The following is a 15,927-nucleotide window of genomic DNA, read 5'->3' as shown; positions in this document are numbered from 1 at the left end:
CCTTGTTACTCGGGACATAAAAGAGATATGAAAGCAAAAAGAAAACAAGAATCCACAAGTCCATATTTATACAAACTATTGATTTTTATTAATTAATTTTATTTAATTAATTGTATTAATTAATACAAAGCATTAATAAGTAAGTAGGGAAGGGGGGCGCCTGGGTGGCCCCGTCGGTTAAGCACCTGACTTCCGCTCAGGTCATGATCTCGCGGCTCATGAGCCAGATCCCCCAATCGGGCTCTGTGCTGACAGCTCGGAGCCTGGAACCTGCTTCAGATTCTGTCTCCCTTTCCCTCTGCCCCTCCCCCGCTCATGCTCTGTCTCTGTCTCTGTCTCTCTCAAAAATAAATAAACATTAAAAAAATTAAAAAAAAAACCCAAGTAGGGAGGAAGAAAAGTTTTTTTGTTTGACAACAGAATGCTACTCACACATGCAAAGGGAAGAGTAGAATTTTTACAAAATCGTCATTTGGCAACCACCGTAGTAAGAGTTATTTAGGCAAAATCACCAATGGATGCTAACGCAAGTGGGTGAAAGTTTGACGAATACAGGAGATTTGCATAATCTCAGAGGATGTCTTCTCCAATTCCCGTTTAAACTTACAGGGCAGAAACCTGGTAGACTTCATGTCAGCCACGTGAGTGTCACCAGTGATGAGACAAGTTGACCTCATGTGTTTTCTGATAGGATGCGAAGAAGGGAGCTCAGCCTCACTTCTGAGGCCTCCCTCCCCCAAATGAAAAGGCTAAATTGAATCATTACGGATCAACAGACAAACCCAAATTGAGGGAAATTCTACAATATTCCTTTCCTCTTCAGAGATGTCAAGGTGATCTCTCTCTCTTTCTCTGTCTCTCTCTCTCTCTCTCTCTCTCTCTCTCTCACACACACACACACACACACACACACGGGCTGAGAAAATGTTCCAGATGAAAGGAAGGCAAGAGACATGCCAACTAAATGCAATCTGTGATCCTGAATTGGATCCTGGACCAGAAAAAAATTTCTATGAAGGACCTTACTGGAGAAATTAGAAACATTTGAATAACGGCCGTGGTTATGAAATAATGTGGCATCAGGGTTAACCTCCTGGTTTTGAGAATTGTACTGTAGTTATGTGAGCCTTTCTTTGTTTTTAGGATATAAACCCTGAAGTATTTAGAGGCACGTCTGTAACCTATTGTAAGATGGTTCAGAAAAAGATGGTTGGGGGGCGCCTGGCTGGCTCAGTCGGTTGAGCATCCGGCTTCGGCTCAGGTCATGATCTCACGGTTCGTGAGTTCAAGCCCCCGAATCGGGGGAAGGGGAGGGGAGAGGAAGAGAGAGAGACATGGAGGAGGAGAGACAGGGAAGGAGGGAGAGAGAGAGAAATGAAGAGGGAGAAAATGATAAAGCAAACATGGAAAAAATTAAATAGTTGAGAATACCAGTACAGGGTATATGGCAATGATTTGTACGTTCCTTCCAACTTTTCTGAGAGTCTGAAAATATTTCAAAACAATATTAGAAAAAAGGCAGAAAAAAAATGGACTGGGGAACTAAAAGGATAACTAGGTGCTCTGGACGACCAGTGGGGTTTGCCAGCTGTGACCTTCCCTTAGAGACCTGAGTGGGATGGTTGAGGGGCTTCCGATGTTGGGAGTTTTTAACCTTTCCCTGGAAGCTCACTGGTCAGTTCTCCTGCCTGGGGTGGGGATGGGTTTCAGCACACGGGAGGGCACAGAGCATCTACTGTGCACACATGCCCTTGATCCCCTAGTTTTCAGTGTGACTTACTGTTCTACTCTCCCTGCTGTCCCTGAAGACCCTTTGATTTACTGTTTCCAGGCAAGGAGTTTCCAATATTTTGTTGCGGCTTGGAGGGCCATCACCTGGCAACGAAGGGAGAGGGAGATCGGGTTCCATTTGCTTTTTATTGGTTGGTTGATGGATTGATTTACTTTTTAATGTTTATTTGTTTATTTTGAGAGAGAGAGAGAGGACAAGCAGTGGAGGGGCAGAGAGAGAGAGGGAGGGATCCCAAGGTGTCATCGCAGAGCCCTATGTGGGGCTCGATCTCACTAACCTCGGTCTCATGACCTGAGCCGAAATCAAGAGTCGGATGCTTAATGGACTGAGCCACCCAGGTGCCTCCATTTGGGTCTTAAAGTGGCCTTTTAAGACTCATCCTTATTTCAGCCTTCCCTCTTACTTCCTGAAGGATTCAGTGCTGCTGATTCCTCAACTTTTTGAGAGGTTTCGTGGTGTAAGTTGGGAGGGTTCTCAGCATTCTTTGCTGCCAGCTCAGGATTCTGTTCTCTGGGTCCTGCTAAGTTATTTGCTTTCCAGCTTTCAAAATTTTGTTTCTATTTTTCTCCTTTCGTTTCCCCCTGTGTGATAGTCTATGCCTATTAAAAATTCCACTTACTCTCATTTTTGTAGAGGTTACAAGTGTTCAATCCGTGATTTTTAACAGTCAGTCTGTGCATAAATCTCTCTGCATTCTTGATTACTTCCTTTGGATAGCATCCCAGAAGTGAAATTATTGGGTAGAGTGTGCAATCTTTTTTGAGGTTCTTGATGAACTTTGCCAAATTACTTTTCAATAGGATTATATTTTCACCAAATTTCCATGACGTGCCTCTTTTCCTGAATTGTTGCCTGCCTTGGGTAGGATCATTAAAAAAAAAAAAAATACAAAAATGTGTTTTGACAAGGGGACTATCAGCTCACTTTTGACACAATTCCCCCTCAAGAAGGATTTTTCAGAGAGAAGCTCCAGGTAGGGGCAAGAGGCAGAAAGGTGGATTCAGCCAATTGGGGAAGGGGGTGCAGGGGTGTGAAGGGGGATCTTCATTTGTGCTACATGATCTCTGTACATGAGGCACCATGGTTTGTGGGTAGAAGGGAAGGAATCAGGAGTGAGTATGTGAGCCCTGAGTCTCTACTGCTTTCGATTGTGGTAAGGACAATGAGCATCACTCTAGAGTAAGCCCCAAATGGGAAACTGGAGTCTTCCTTTTTTTTTTTTTTTAAGTTCTATTTTCTTTATTTGAGAGAGAAAGAGACAGTGTGAGTTGCGGGGGCGGGTGGGGGGGGGTTGGCGCAGAGAGGCTCTACGCTGTCGGCGAGGAGCCCAACACAGGGCTCGATCTCAGGAACCGTGAGATCATGACCTGAGGCGAATTTAAGAGTCAGACACTTAACCAACTGAGCCACCCAGGCGCCCCGAGTCTTCTTTTTAACTCGACTCAGTCTCCATGTGTTTTTCAGAGTCAGGACCATCTTATCACACAGGTAATGCCTTCACGTTTTGGGATATGTCTTTCGTTTCATACAGTACAACTCCACTGTGCAAGCCAACTTCCTCACCTGGTGGCCAACCAATTTCTGCCTCATTCACCGAGTTGCTTTTCCCCTTTTTATTTTGGGGGGAATATTTGAGACTTTAGACTAGAAATATTTTAGACTTATTTTAGACTTACAACAAAGTTCCAAACTGGTAGACAGAATTCCCACCCGACATCCCCCAAGCAATGAACACTGATGAGATGCTACGTGCTAATCCAAGAGACCTTCTTGGAATTTCACCGACTGTCCCACTGAAAAGCAGCCAAGCAGCCCACGGTAGCTGGGCACTGGCCTGGCATCGTGAAGCCTTCCCCTTGGTGGTGCTCAGAGCCAGCCTGGCCCTCACAGCTGGGCCTCCGTGTTTTCTTTGAACATAAACAATTTCTCACATCGCTAACATCAAACAAGGCCACTCGGTGACCACAATGAGTCAAGACAAACAACAGGATCATTGTTCAACCAAAAAGAACCCAACATGTCCCCCACCCTGGCTGCTATGAGTGACTGCTGCTTTGATAACTACAGGGTTAGCCTGCTTCATTCCTCCTGCCCTATAGACGGGATGTATGGAGATGGGCAATCATGGATTTACCCCCACTTCTTGACAGCATCCAATCCAGAGCAAAGCCCCCCTTCCTTGAACCGTCCCCAAACTCACCCAACAAGCTCTAATCCTCTAAGAAGTCCTTTCTGACCCCCTCTTATTGGGACACCTTATGTTGCTCCTTGGGGTGCATTTTCTCCTTGTTCCAAGGAGCAATAGACCCTACTTTTTCAACTTGTGGGTGGGTTCCTGGTAAGTCTTGGCTGGTGGCCATTGACACCACCGATGTCCTTCTTCTGGGTCAGGATCCAGACGAGGATCCCACGTTGCATGTAGTTCTCAGGTCCCGCTAGTTTCCCCCTCCCCACCCCCACCCCCCAATCTGTGACAATTCTCTAGTCCTTCCTTGCCTTTCATGGCCAATCGTAGGACGTCCCTCAACTTGGTAGATGTTATCTCATGAATTCGATTGAGGTTTTGCATTTGGGGCAAGAATACCACGGAAGTGATGCTATGCCCTTCACGGGGCATCATGGTGGGGAGCACACGATGTCTATGTGACTCATCACTCCTAATGTTGACCCTGCTCACCTGGCTAAGGTCACATCTGCCAGGTTTTTTCACCATCAAGTTCCTATTTTTCCTTTCACGCTTAATGAGTATGTTGGTGGCAAGATAACTTTGAGATGATGCAAAGGCCCTGTTTCTCATACTTTCATCTACTAGTTTTAGCCCCCACTGGGGATTCTTGCCTACAACTATTATTATTACTTTTTTAAGTCTATTTATTTGTTTTGACAGAGAGAGAGCGAGCGAGCAGGGGAGGGGCAGAGAGAGTGAGAGAGAGAGAGAGAGAGAGAGACAGAGAAGAGAGAGAATCCCAAGCAGGCTCCGCAGTGTCAGCACGGAGCCCTGTGCGGGGCTCGATCTCACCACTGTGAGATCATGACCTGAGCCAAAGTCAAGAGTCCGACGCTTAAGCGACTGAGCCACCCATTGCCTGCAACAATTATTGGTGTGGTGTTGGCCAAGTGGTCATTTTCCACTCCCACCCTTTCTTCTACATTCATGAGTTGGAATTCTGTAAGGAAGAGCCCTCGCCTTCCCCGTTTATTTACTTATTCGCGTATTTATTTAGATCAGTATAGTCATGTAAGAATGGAGGTCATTTCTGGGTTATGATATGTTGCTAGCATTATTTATTTTGTGGCCCTTTTGGCTGAGAGACCCTCTGTTCGTGCCCTACGTTGGCAAACACAGAATGCCTGTATGTGCCAGGCTCTCGAGACACACTGTCTTATTGAAATAAGACAGCAACCCCGAGAAGGTAGATCTCCACCCCCCATCCCCCTGGACTCCGCCCCCGCCATTTTATGGAGACTCAGAGAGGTTAAGCAACTTGACCCAGGTCACATAGGAACCAGCAGAATCATTGTTTGAAACCAGGTCTGTCTGATTCCAGGGCTGTAGATCTTTCCAGAAAGAGCACGAATCCAACAAAATATTTATGTTGAACCCTAGAGGAAATGGTCAGGGTCACGGAATCACTTACGGGTGGAAGTCAGATGTTACAGGAGAGGTCTGGAAGGCGAGGGACCTAAAAACTGTCACTCTGAGTGAATTGCCTGAACTAGTTTTCTCCTTTGAACAGCCCACCTCATAGCTGCAGCCAGTGGAGTCCTTTCTCGTAGATCAGTTCCTTGGCCATGGTGGTGATGAAGTGTTTTGTATATCACCTCTGATCCCACACCTAGTCCCCTTGGTTGTGGAGGTCAAGTGAGACCCCAGTGAATCCCAGGAGCCCTCTACACCAAGGTTAACAATTAGTATTCTCAAGCACCCAGGACCAGCTTCACGGGCCATGCAAACTGTACAGTCTCACAGGGCTTGCACTTAATTTAATGTTCTGTGGTCTCGCAAATCTCAATACCGGGAGGCCCCACTGTTTCGTTTTCTACTAGCCCCCCCCTCCCCAGATTATGTAGCTGGTCCTGCTATAAAATGGCGGTGGCTAGCAAAACTCAGCAATACACTCTGAGGCCTCCAGTAGGATTCCCGAGGACTGAGAATGTACCACAATGATAATCTTTGTGACCCAAGTCTCCTGAGTGCTGACTCAACCCGTCTCCCGGCCGTCGAGGGGAAAGAGCCGTTCTCAAGGAAGCCCCTCTGTCCTGTCTATGGCCAGCATAATGTCGTAGTCTGTTCGGGCTGCTGTAACCAAACACCACAGACCTGGGGGGGGGGGCGGGGTGGTGGCTTGTGAGCAATCGAGAGTCGGTTCTCACAGTTCTCACAGTTCTGGAGGCTGGGAAGTCTGAGATCAAGGCGCCGGCAGATCTGGTGTCTGGTGAGGGTCCACTCTCTGGTTCGTGGGCGGCCATCTTCTCACTGCGTCCTCATTTGGCACAAGAGACAAGGGGGCTCTCTGGGGTCTCCTTTACAAGGGGACTAATCCCACCCACGAGGGTCCCACCCTCAGGAGCTAACCACCTCCCAAAGGCCCAGTACCAAGCAGCATCACACGGGGGGGTAGGATTTCAACGTAGGAATTCTGGGGCGACACAAACATTTCGTCTAGAGCACACGGTCTGTGACAAACACCAAGCCAGAAGGGCTGGAGAATGCAGTCGTTGTCCTCAGCAAGAGCATTTTCCAAGCACCCGCTCTGTGCCCAGCCCGGTTGCCGTGGGGAACACAAAAGGACCCCATGTCACCGCCATGCTGAGGGAGCTCCCAGCTGGATGGCAGGCTGGGACACAGATCTGGAACCATCTGAACCTCAGCCCTGGGTACAGGTGCATACAGTGGGCAGGTCCGGCGTTGGAACCTGTCACTATAGACTGGCGTTGGGGAATACTGCAGGTCAGGTTCTTGAGGAGCAGACGCTAAGACAGAGTGTGGGGTGCGTGTCAGTTTCCTGTGGCCGCTAGAACCAATTACTACAAAATGGGTGGCTTTCAGCTGCTAGAAATGTATCGTCTCGTAGTGCTGAAGGCCAGAAGTCTAGAATCAGTTTCGCTGGGTCGAAAGCAAGGTGTTGGGAAAGGTGGTCAATCCTTGCCCTTCCAGACCAAGCCAGAGGGCAATGGTCTCAAAGACTCTCAGGCAGCCCAACCCTGCCCTTCCAGAAGCTTGGCCCGTCATCCTCACTATTGTCATTGCCCTGGGGATGGGGGGTGGGGTAGTGCCTGGAACAGTCGAAGGGCAAACCCCAAAGACAACCAATCTGGTGGACCACAAATACGACTTTTCTTGGCCCATCTTTGAATGTGAGTGAAGGGACCCAATGTGGTTAGGACAGGGTGAAAATCAGCAGGTGACGGGGAAGGTAGGAGGGGCGTGGACTGGTAGCAGGAGTTCTGGAACTATCTCAGCGAGTCGCTCTTCCTCCTTGGGCCTCAGTTTCCCCGTCTGCCGTGTGAAGCCTGTTAAGTCAGGCATTCTGACCTAAAGGTGGTGATTCAGAGGGAAGAAAGAGGAGGCCGACCGGGAGGTCCCTGAGAGGAGAGGGCTGACAGGGAGGCTGGACAAAGGTCCAAAGAGCCCCCCACTGAGGTTTGAGGTGCCGGGCAAGACTACACACAGGGGCCCACATAGTATGTGGCTAAATATCTCAAAGGTATGAAGCAAACTGACAAACTGTCGAATAGAGTATGTTTTGTTGGCTGACCTTGAAAAACTATTTTTTAAATGTTTATTTTTGGGAGAGAGAGAGAGAGAGCACGCGAGCAAGGGGAGGGGCACAGAGGGAGAGGGAAACAGAGAATCCCAAGCAGGCTCTGTGCTGTCAGCACATTCCCCGACGCGGGGCTCGATCTCACGTACTGTGAGATCATGACCTGAGCCGAAGTCAAGAGTCAGACGCTTAATGGACTGAGCCACTCAGGCGCCCCCCACCACCACCAAAATTTTTATAATGACCTGTAAGGTCAAGTTGGAATGCACATTCTCAGACTCCTTAGCCTCCTGCACTGGAGGCTGTTGGTGATGACAGAGCTGGCCTGGGGCCCTGGCAGTGGCTGCGGTGTCCTCACAGACCTCCCGCTCCAGGGAGAAATCCATCTTGGCGGTTAGGCCAAGGCCACGCTCGCGGCAGGCTGTTTTCCTGCCAGCGACCGAGGGCAGCCGGGATATAAGGGCCGTCTGGCCTGGGGAGACTCGGGGCTCCTCTGACGGCTGGCTTGTCCTCCAGGAAACCCCAGCAGCCCTGCCGAACCTTCCTTTAGATTGTGCAGCTGACCGTCTCTCCCTCACTTGGGCTCAGACTTGAGTTGCTCCTTCTTGCCTTCCACGCGGGCATCTTTTTGAATCCGATTCTCGCCCCTCTCACCCCTGTCCTGACACCTGCTTCTCGGAGCTCCTGGACCGACACATCGCTCCCCCCCCCCCCCCCCCCCAGCCCACCCGTCATCGCTTCTCACCCTTGGCTCACCCGGAGTGTGGCCCTGTCCATGGGTCTCCTCCCCCCGACCCGTGGCAGTGTGGGGAGCACGGCAGGAGGGCCAGTGGGAGCACACAGAGAGCAGGCAGGGGGCCCCTCTGGTTGGAGTCTAACAGGGTCTTGGCCAGAGGGCCTCCCCCTCCCCCTGCCTTCCCTCCCAACGGCCCCCACCCCCACGGCTCTGTCTCATTTGCCCTGCCCGCGCACACTTCTGGAACATTCTGTAACCACCGGCAGGTGTCTGTGACCCTTCACATCCCCCTGTCTTCTTTCACGAACTCGTGAGTCTGATGGAGAACAGGGGACACTGAGGCTCCGAGAGGTCCAGGGAGTGTCCACACCCGAGTCTGCCACCGCCTGGCCCTGGGACAATCACGTCGTGTGACACAAGCCCCCTCTGGCTGTCAGCAGGTTCCTCGGGTCCTGGGAAATGAACGTGCATTTCTCCTAATGTCTGGGGACACAGCCGCCTCTTTGCACCCTGCAGCCACGCGACTGGAGGGGGGGAGGGGAGGAGCCAAGGATGTGGTCCCCGCCGGGCCACCAAAGGCCCCGGGCCCCTCAGAACTTCTCATTATACTTGCAATCCGGGTAGCGGTAGGCGAATCTGGGGTCACAGGTTCTCAGGGGCCTCAAGAGGTCCTTCAGGCGGCTGGCGGCTCCGAGGACTTCGGGGTCTGGGCTGGCATCCTCCCCACATCGAGCAAGGGCGGCGTCTATCTCGTCCTGCACGGGGGAGGGGAACTTGCCCTGGAGAAGCTGAGGCAGCACCCGCCGACACACCAGCACCAGGCTTTGCTTCTCGGGGACGGCGTCGCAGGAGGGCAGCGGGGCCCGGCAGCCGGAAACCAGGCAGCTGAAGATGTCTGGACTCTCTTCTGCCCTGGCGGCCGCCTGGCTGCCTGGAAGAGAGATGGGAGATGTTAGACGCCCTGCAACCGGCGGGGGGCGCCACTGGTTAGACTTGCGGGGTGAATGGTGCGGCCAGCGCCCCGGCGTGTCCAGTCACCAGATGCAGAGCGTCGGGGACACAATGGTCCCGGCTGGGAACAACAGTGGGACGGGCTCACTGTGCTGCGGTAGGATGAAGCCTGGGCACGGAGCGTGCGCTTGTCCCTGCCACAGGCTGGGTTCGAATCAGAGGGCTCGCATCCGCACTGCGATGCTCCCATTATAATGACTCAATGGGCGAGCCCCAGAAATCGCTGGAACCGGATCCACTGGTTCTTTTTGAGTCCAGAGTTGGGAGAAACAACAGGTGATTCAGAATATGCATTCAGTGCGACCGACAGGCGCAATAGTTTTCGTATCCCCAGTATTATGGAACCAGACTCATTTCTTCTAACTTGATTTTTTTTTTTTTTTAATGTTTATATATTTATTATTCTGGAGAGAGAGAGAGAGAGAGCACAAGTGGGGAAGGGGCAGAGAGAGAGAGGGAGACAGAATCCGAAGCAGGCTCCAGGCTCTGAGCGGTCAACACAGAGCCCGACGCGGGGCTCGCGCTCATGAACCTTGAGATCGCCACCTGAGCGGAAGTCAGACATACAACTGCCTGAGCCACCCCGGCGCCCACTGACTTGATTCTTCTTAATAAAGGCAAATCAGGAAGCAAGTGTGGCTTAACCGGCCTGTCTTCGTAGGCCTTCTCGTGTAAGCAAAATCGGAGATCAGAGAAGAAAATCCTCTGTCCTCTGATTGGGTTCGGAAAATCCGGTCACAGCTAGAAACTGGGATGTTCCAAGAGTTCTAGAACCCTGGATGAGCCGGGGCACATGGGGAGAAACATGATTCACTCATACACCTCAATTGATGCCGTGGTTTTTAGTCTGAACATTTTTACAAAGCGAAAGTGCGGAAATGGATGGCAACGTGTACCAGTGAATCAGCCAGATATGTAAGTTTCAGATAAGGGCTAGAAGCATCTGATGCGCAAGGCTCTGAGAAAATGGATCCGGTGGTGGTGTGTGTGCGAAGAGGGGGCAGGGCGAGTCCCAGTGTGCCCAGACCGAATTGGGTCAACAGCAGCGCCCTGAGGGTGCAGTCGGGGCCGGGCCACGATGCAAAATGCCTCCATGGCCAAGGTCCAGTTCCCCTTTAGAGATAGAGTCGGAGCACAGACTCAAACGGGGGAGAAGGACATTTTACGTGACAGCTGACACCCCCCCCGCCGCCCCCGCCGACCGTGGGCTGCTCTCACTGTGACACCCAGAGACTGGAAAGACCTGGGGGTGCGACCTTCCCCTCCCCACTCAGTCACCCCTCCCTGCCTCCTGTCACCCTGACTTCCCCTCTGACAGCTGCTCAGCCGGGCCCACGCTGGGTACCTTCCTGCTTGTCGATGACGCCCAAGGCGCTGGCATCCCGGATGAACAGATGCCCGTTGTTAAAGATGCCAAACGTGCCCGCATCGACGTGGGTGAAGTAGAAAAAGTAGTTCAGATCGTTGCTCCTCAGGGACTCCAGGACCCCGAGGAGCTGGTAGGCCAGGTCGGCCGCCTGGTCCGGGGCCGCGCCGTAGAATTCCCGCAGAGGGCTGGTGCTGGTGCTGACCAGGAATCTGCCGCAGGAGCCCAGGTACTTGGGCAGCGGCCAGCCCTCAGCGCCGGGGAAGATCTGGAAGCGGGAAGGAGGACGCATTAGAGGATGAGAGAGAAAAACTTGCCGGGACACCTGTTCCCCTGCCTCTCACCGGCAGCACCCGGAGGGATCAGCCTTACCGGGCACCCTCCGTCTCCAAACGTGTCCGCCACGGGGCCCTCAACCCCCCCCCCCTTTTTTTTTAAGAGTTGAAGAGTCGAGAAAATATGACCAGTATTTGGGATTTCACAGATACCAGTGCCTAGGAAGAGGCCATGGGCTTAAAAAAAAAAAAAAAAGAGGCTTATTTAAAGAGAAATATTTTTAAAATGTTTATTTATTGAGAGAGAGAGAGAAAGAGAGAGAGTGGAGAGGGGCAGAGAGAAAGAGAGAGAGAGAGAGAGAGAGAGAGAGAGAGAGAGAATCCCAAGCAGGCTCCTCCCTGCCAACGCAGAGCCGACTCGGGGCTTGAACTCACGAACCGTGAGATCATGACCTGAGCCGAAAGCAAGAGTGGGATGCTTACCCAACGGAGCCACCCAGGGGCCCCAGAGAAAAATATTTTTTAAAATGACAGCACAGGCACCAGGTTCTGGGATAGAGCCAAAATCATGAAAGTGGCCCCTGGTGGCACAAGTTTTGGGAACCATGGCACTGACTCTGGGTGAATCTGCCTGGTTTGGGTAACTACCTAATCACAAATGCCCCCCCACTCCCAAAACTGGAACCTTCCAACAGCCTGACACTGATCTAGGGAAGCATACAGCCCCCAGCGGATGTCCTTTGTGTCCTCACAAGAGCACCACTTGTGTGGATTTGGGAAATGACAGAGGGAGGCGGGAATCCTGGCTGGTCTTTTCTTGACTATTTATTGAAGCAGCTGTATCTAGAATAGTTCCTTCCTTCCTTCCTTCCTTCCTTCCTTCCTTCCTTCCTTTTTATTTATTTTGAGAGAGAGAGTATGAGCCGGGAAGAGTGCGAGGGAGAGAGAGAGAGTTCCAAGCAGGCTCCGCACTGTCAGCACAGAGCCCGATGTGAAGCTCGATCCCACGAACCCGTGAGATTGTGACCTGAGCCGAAATCAAGAGGCGGATGCTTAAACGAGCCACCCAGGCGCCCCTAGAATGGTATTTCTTTAAACCAGGGGGAAACGGCAGAAAGGATAAATACCACTTTTTGTTTCTTATTTTCCTTCTTTAAGAAAAAGAACTGATTCCCCTCTCTGATGATTTTCTGTGGCCTTCTGCCCCTTTTAACCCATCCGCATGTTGTGAGGCTCTCCCACTATTGCCGTAGAGGGAGGTCTTGCCCTCCCCTCCCCCAGCCCTGCGTGCATGGAGGGTCCCAGCCCAGGCCTCTTGGGAGTTGGCTGCCACCACTGAGGTTGGGACAACGGGAAAGAAGACCCTCGGGGGTCACTAGGCAGGTTTTAGCGGAAAGAGTCCGGACCCAGCACTGGATTTGGGTCCAGATGGCTCTGGGTTTGGGTCCCATTGCTGACCTTAGCTAAGTGACTTGTGGTCAGGTCACCTCATATCTCGGAGCCCCACCCACCTCATCTGGAAAGGGGGACAATGATAATATTTCCGTGCAGTTGTCGAGTGGTCGTGATGTAAAGCATTCAATACAATATCCAGTACCTGGCAGGTGCTCAAGAAGTGAGAGTAGCTCATTATATTTCAAAATAGTAATCATGTATGTATTAATAAATATACATTCACGACACAGTAACTTATACATTAATATATTAATGGTTATATAGCAAATCATATGATTATTAATATATTATTATATATGCTATCATAGAATTATAACTCATTTTATATATTTTATATTATATTCTATTATATTTTACAAATTATATTACACATAATGATTAATTTTATATTATAGTCTATTATTATATTTTACAAATTATATTACACACGATGATTAATTTTATATTATAGTCTATTATTATATTTTACAAATTATATTACACATGATGATTAATTTTATATTATAGTCTATTATTATATTTTATAAATTATATTATGCATAATGATTAATTTTATATTCTATTATTATATTTTACAAATTATATTATGCATAATGATTAATATATATTAATATATGATATATAATAAATAATTATATATCAAATAATTATAGATGAGAAATATATTAATATATCAGTTACTAATATATGATAGAATATGCAATCTAATTAATATAACAATAATTATTAATTATGCACAATTAACAACAGCATATGATTATACTTAAAGTTACATTAACATGATGAAATTAATAATTATAGAATTAATTGTGATCATAAATATCAAGTGTCTTTGCTGGGGCGTCTTCTTCCTCCACTTGTACCTTCTCCCTTTCCTTCTCTTTTCGTTCTTTTGTTTTTTTAATTGCTTTTTCATGTTCATTTATGTATTTTGAAAGAGAGAGACAGAGCATGAGCGGGAAAGGGGCAGAGGCAGGGGGAGACAGAGAATCGCAAGCAGGCTCCACACTGTCAGTGCAGAGCCCGACAGCAGGGCTCGAACTCACAACCCACGAGATCATGACCTGAGCCGAAATCAAGAGTCAAGAGTCGGATGCTTAACCGACTGAGCCACCCAGGTGCCCTTCCATGTCTTTTCTGTCCCCCTCCTTCCTCTTTCTCCCTCCTCCTCTCTGTAGCCCTCCTCCTTTTCCCGCTCCTTCCCCTCACTTCCTAGTTTCCTTTGTGCCCATGGTGTGAGCATCCTGATTCTTGGCATTTGGGGGAAATGGGTGCGACTGGGCTCCCCATGTTCTGTGGATGCTTGTTGACTTGCTCGGTGGCTGCCTCCAGCACTGGATTGGAAACTACAAGAAAACGGGGAGCCACCATGACTGCCTTACTGATCAGTGTATCCCCAAGTTCAAGTGCACCCTCATTTACTTGCCCATTCCCCTATTGGTAGACATCTAGGGTACTTCCACGGTTTTGTCCTTTCTAAGCATCGCTGCGGGGCTCATCTCCAGGAGGTGTGGCCCCAAGGCTTGCTGTAAAGGGGAAGAGAGCTAAGCCCGGGGCTGGCCCCCTTGGAGCCCGACCTGAACCCCCTCCCCAGGGTGGGGGGGGGGGAGTCCCCGCGTACCTGCAGGAGGATGGGATGCGCGTTGACAGCCAGCGTGTAGAGCAGACGTAGCTTGTCGCGGTCCGTGAAGTGGTCCATGAAGATGCTGCCAGCATCGGCCACCTCGGCGTAGCGTCGGACCACACGGTCCAGGAGTCGCTGTGACGGGCAGCGCAGGAAGGGACTGGGCAGGCCCTGTGGGAGGTGGGTGGGAGAGACCCCAGGAGGGGGAAAGGCTGCTGAGGTCTTGTGGGGAGCCGTCAGGACGGGACACAGGCAGGCCCTGATGGTGGGAGGAGACACTAGATTTGGAGGATGGAGAGAGTAAGGGGCTGCACGGGCTCGGGCTGGGGGGGGGGCCTGGGGGGGAGACCCCGAGGGCCAGGGAGAAAGGATGAGCTGTCCTAGGGGCAGGGTAAGCAGGCGCTGGGCAGGTGGCACAGCCCAGCAGGCAGTGAACGTGTTAGAGATCCTGCATTTGGCCACCGTCACACCCCCACTGTGCCCCTCCACGGAGAGCCAATCTCACACCGAATTAACCAGAGCGGCCCTCACTGACCTTTTCGATTCCTTCCACCGTCTCGTGACGCCTACCACGATTGTGGTGTTACACGTGAGCATCTTCTTGGGATCAAATTGGGAGGTCCGGACCTATGCTTACCTTCCGTGACCTTCCACCCTGCCGCCATTTTCTCTTCACGCTGAACCAAGAGAATGAACCCAACCGACTGATAAAAGCGAGTTAAAAATAGGGGCCTGGGGCCCAGCTGGCCACAATTCAGCCCCAGCCCCACACCTACCGGCTAGCTGTGTGACGTTGGACGAGTTACTTCGTCTCTCTGTACTTTGGATTAAAGTCTAAAGCGAGGGTGCCAGTAATAAGAGATCATGAGGATGAAAAAAACCAATAGGTGTAAAATACTCGAAGAGCGTCTGGCCAGCGGTAAGCACTCAGTAAACGCTATCGGCTTTTATTGCATGAAAGAAGTTTAAACTCCCAGCACAGAGGATAGGGGTGATAGCCAATGATAGCAGCAGGAACAGGAGTCAGGCTTTGTGGCTGAGAACAGGATTTTCAAGCTCTAAGAGCCTGGCTTTGAAGATTGCAAACCAAAGCCTGAAAGGTCCAGGGCCAAAAGTGTCCCACAGGTGTCTGTAGACCGTGTTTCCGGGCTGCCCGCCTAGCGGAGGCTCTGGCTGAGTGAGCCGTTGGGGTAGGTGGCGAGGTGGGGGGGGGGGGTTCTCCAGAGCCCCCGGACATCCTAGCACGGGGCCGGGGTGGCAGCCTGGAGCCCGCCATCTCCACAACCAGAACCCAGGAGGATGGAAGGATCACTGGGAGCCTTGAGATGCCTTGAGCGTCTTGGAGGTTGAAGGGGGCACAGATAGACTCAACCATCCCTGTTTGCTTGGGACTGAGAGTTTCCTGGGACATGGAGCTTTCAGAGCTAAAACTGGGAACCCGAGACAGTTGGTCACATTCCCACATGGCTAGACCACGGCCGAGGGCACAGCATGCCTCTGCCCCCTGACGATGACCAGAACTGACTGGTAGAAGCCAGTGCGGAGGGTTGTTGAACTGCCATGGATAGTACCATGGTACCATGTTGAACTACCCAGTGAGCCCTCGGACTCCCCAGGGAGGGAGGGGGCTGGTCCAAATTCTGAAGTGACTGGGCATGATGGAATGTGACTGGGGTCGTCTGACGGTGTTCAGATGCCCCGGCTTACTCCCCAGAGGGGTGACAGCGCGGGAGCTGAGCTCAGAGAGAGCAGATTAAAGACCATTCCATTTTTGCACCTCTGAGTCTGTGAGGGTCCAGTTCCTGTGTGTTCCATCCTTCGGGAATGTTCATAGATGGGAGGAGTGGGGACTAACCCACCACCTGCCAGGCAGTGGGCTGGGTATTCCCCATGTAGTAGTTCA

At 50.9% G+C, this 15,927-nt stretch overlaps 1 protein-coding gene across 1 annotated transcript in view; it reads right to left on the bottom strand.

Moving 5' to 3' along the window:
- Window positions 1–5,316: 5,316 nt before the first annotated feature.
- Window positions 5,317–15,927, bottom strand: part of DIPK2B (divergent protein kinase domain 2B) — a 48,537-nt gene continuing 37,926 nt past the window's right edge. The window contains exons 3-5 of the mRNA XM_081793452.1: window positions 14,022–14,195; window positions 10,650–10,938; window positions 5,317–9,224 (exon numbers count right to left, since the gene is read on the bottom strand). Of these exons, the coding sequence (XP_081649578.1) occupies window positions 8,884–9,224; window positions 10,650–10,938; window positions 14,022–14,195 (804 nt within the window). The 3' untranslated portion in view covers window positions 5,317–8,883. The remainder of the gene's footprint in view (window positions 9,225–10,649; window positions 10,939–14,021; window positions 14,196–15,927) is intronic.

This window comes from Panthera onca, chromosome X (assembly GCF_046562875.1).
Source record: "Panthera onca isolate mPanOnc1 chromosome X, mPanOnc1 haplotype 2, whole genome shotgun sequence".
Taxonomy (NCBI): domain Eukaryota; kingdom Metazoa; phylum Chordata; class Mammalia; order Carnivora; family Felidae; genus Panthera; species Panthera onca.
The sequence above is the reverse complement of the archived record's forward strand: the minus strand, read 5'-3'. Positions and strand labels throughout refer to the sequence as shown.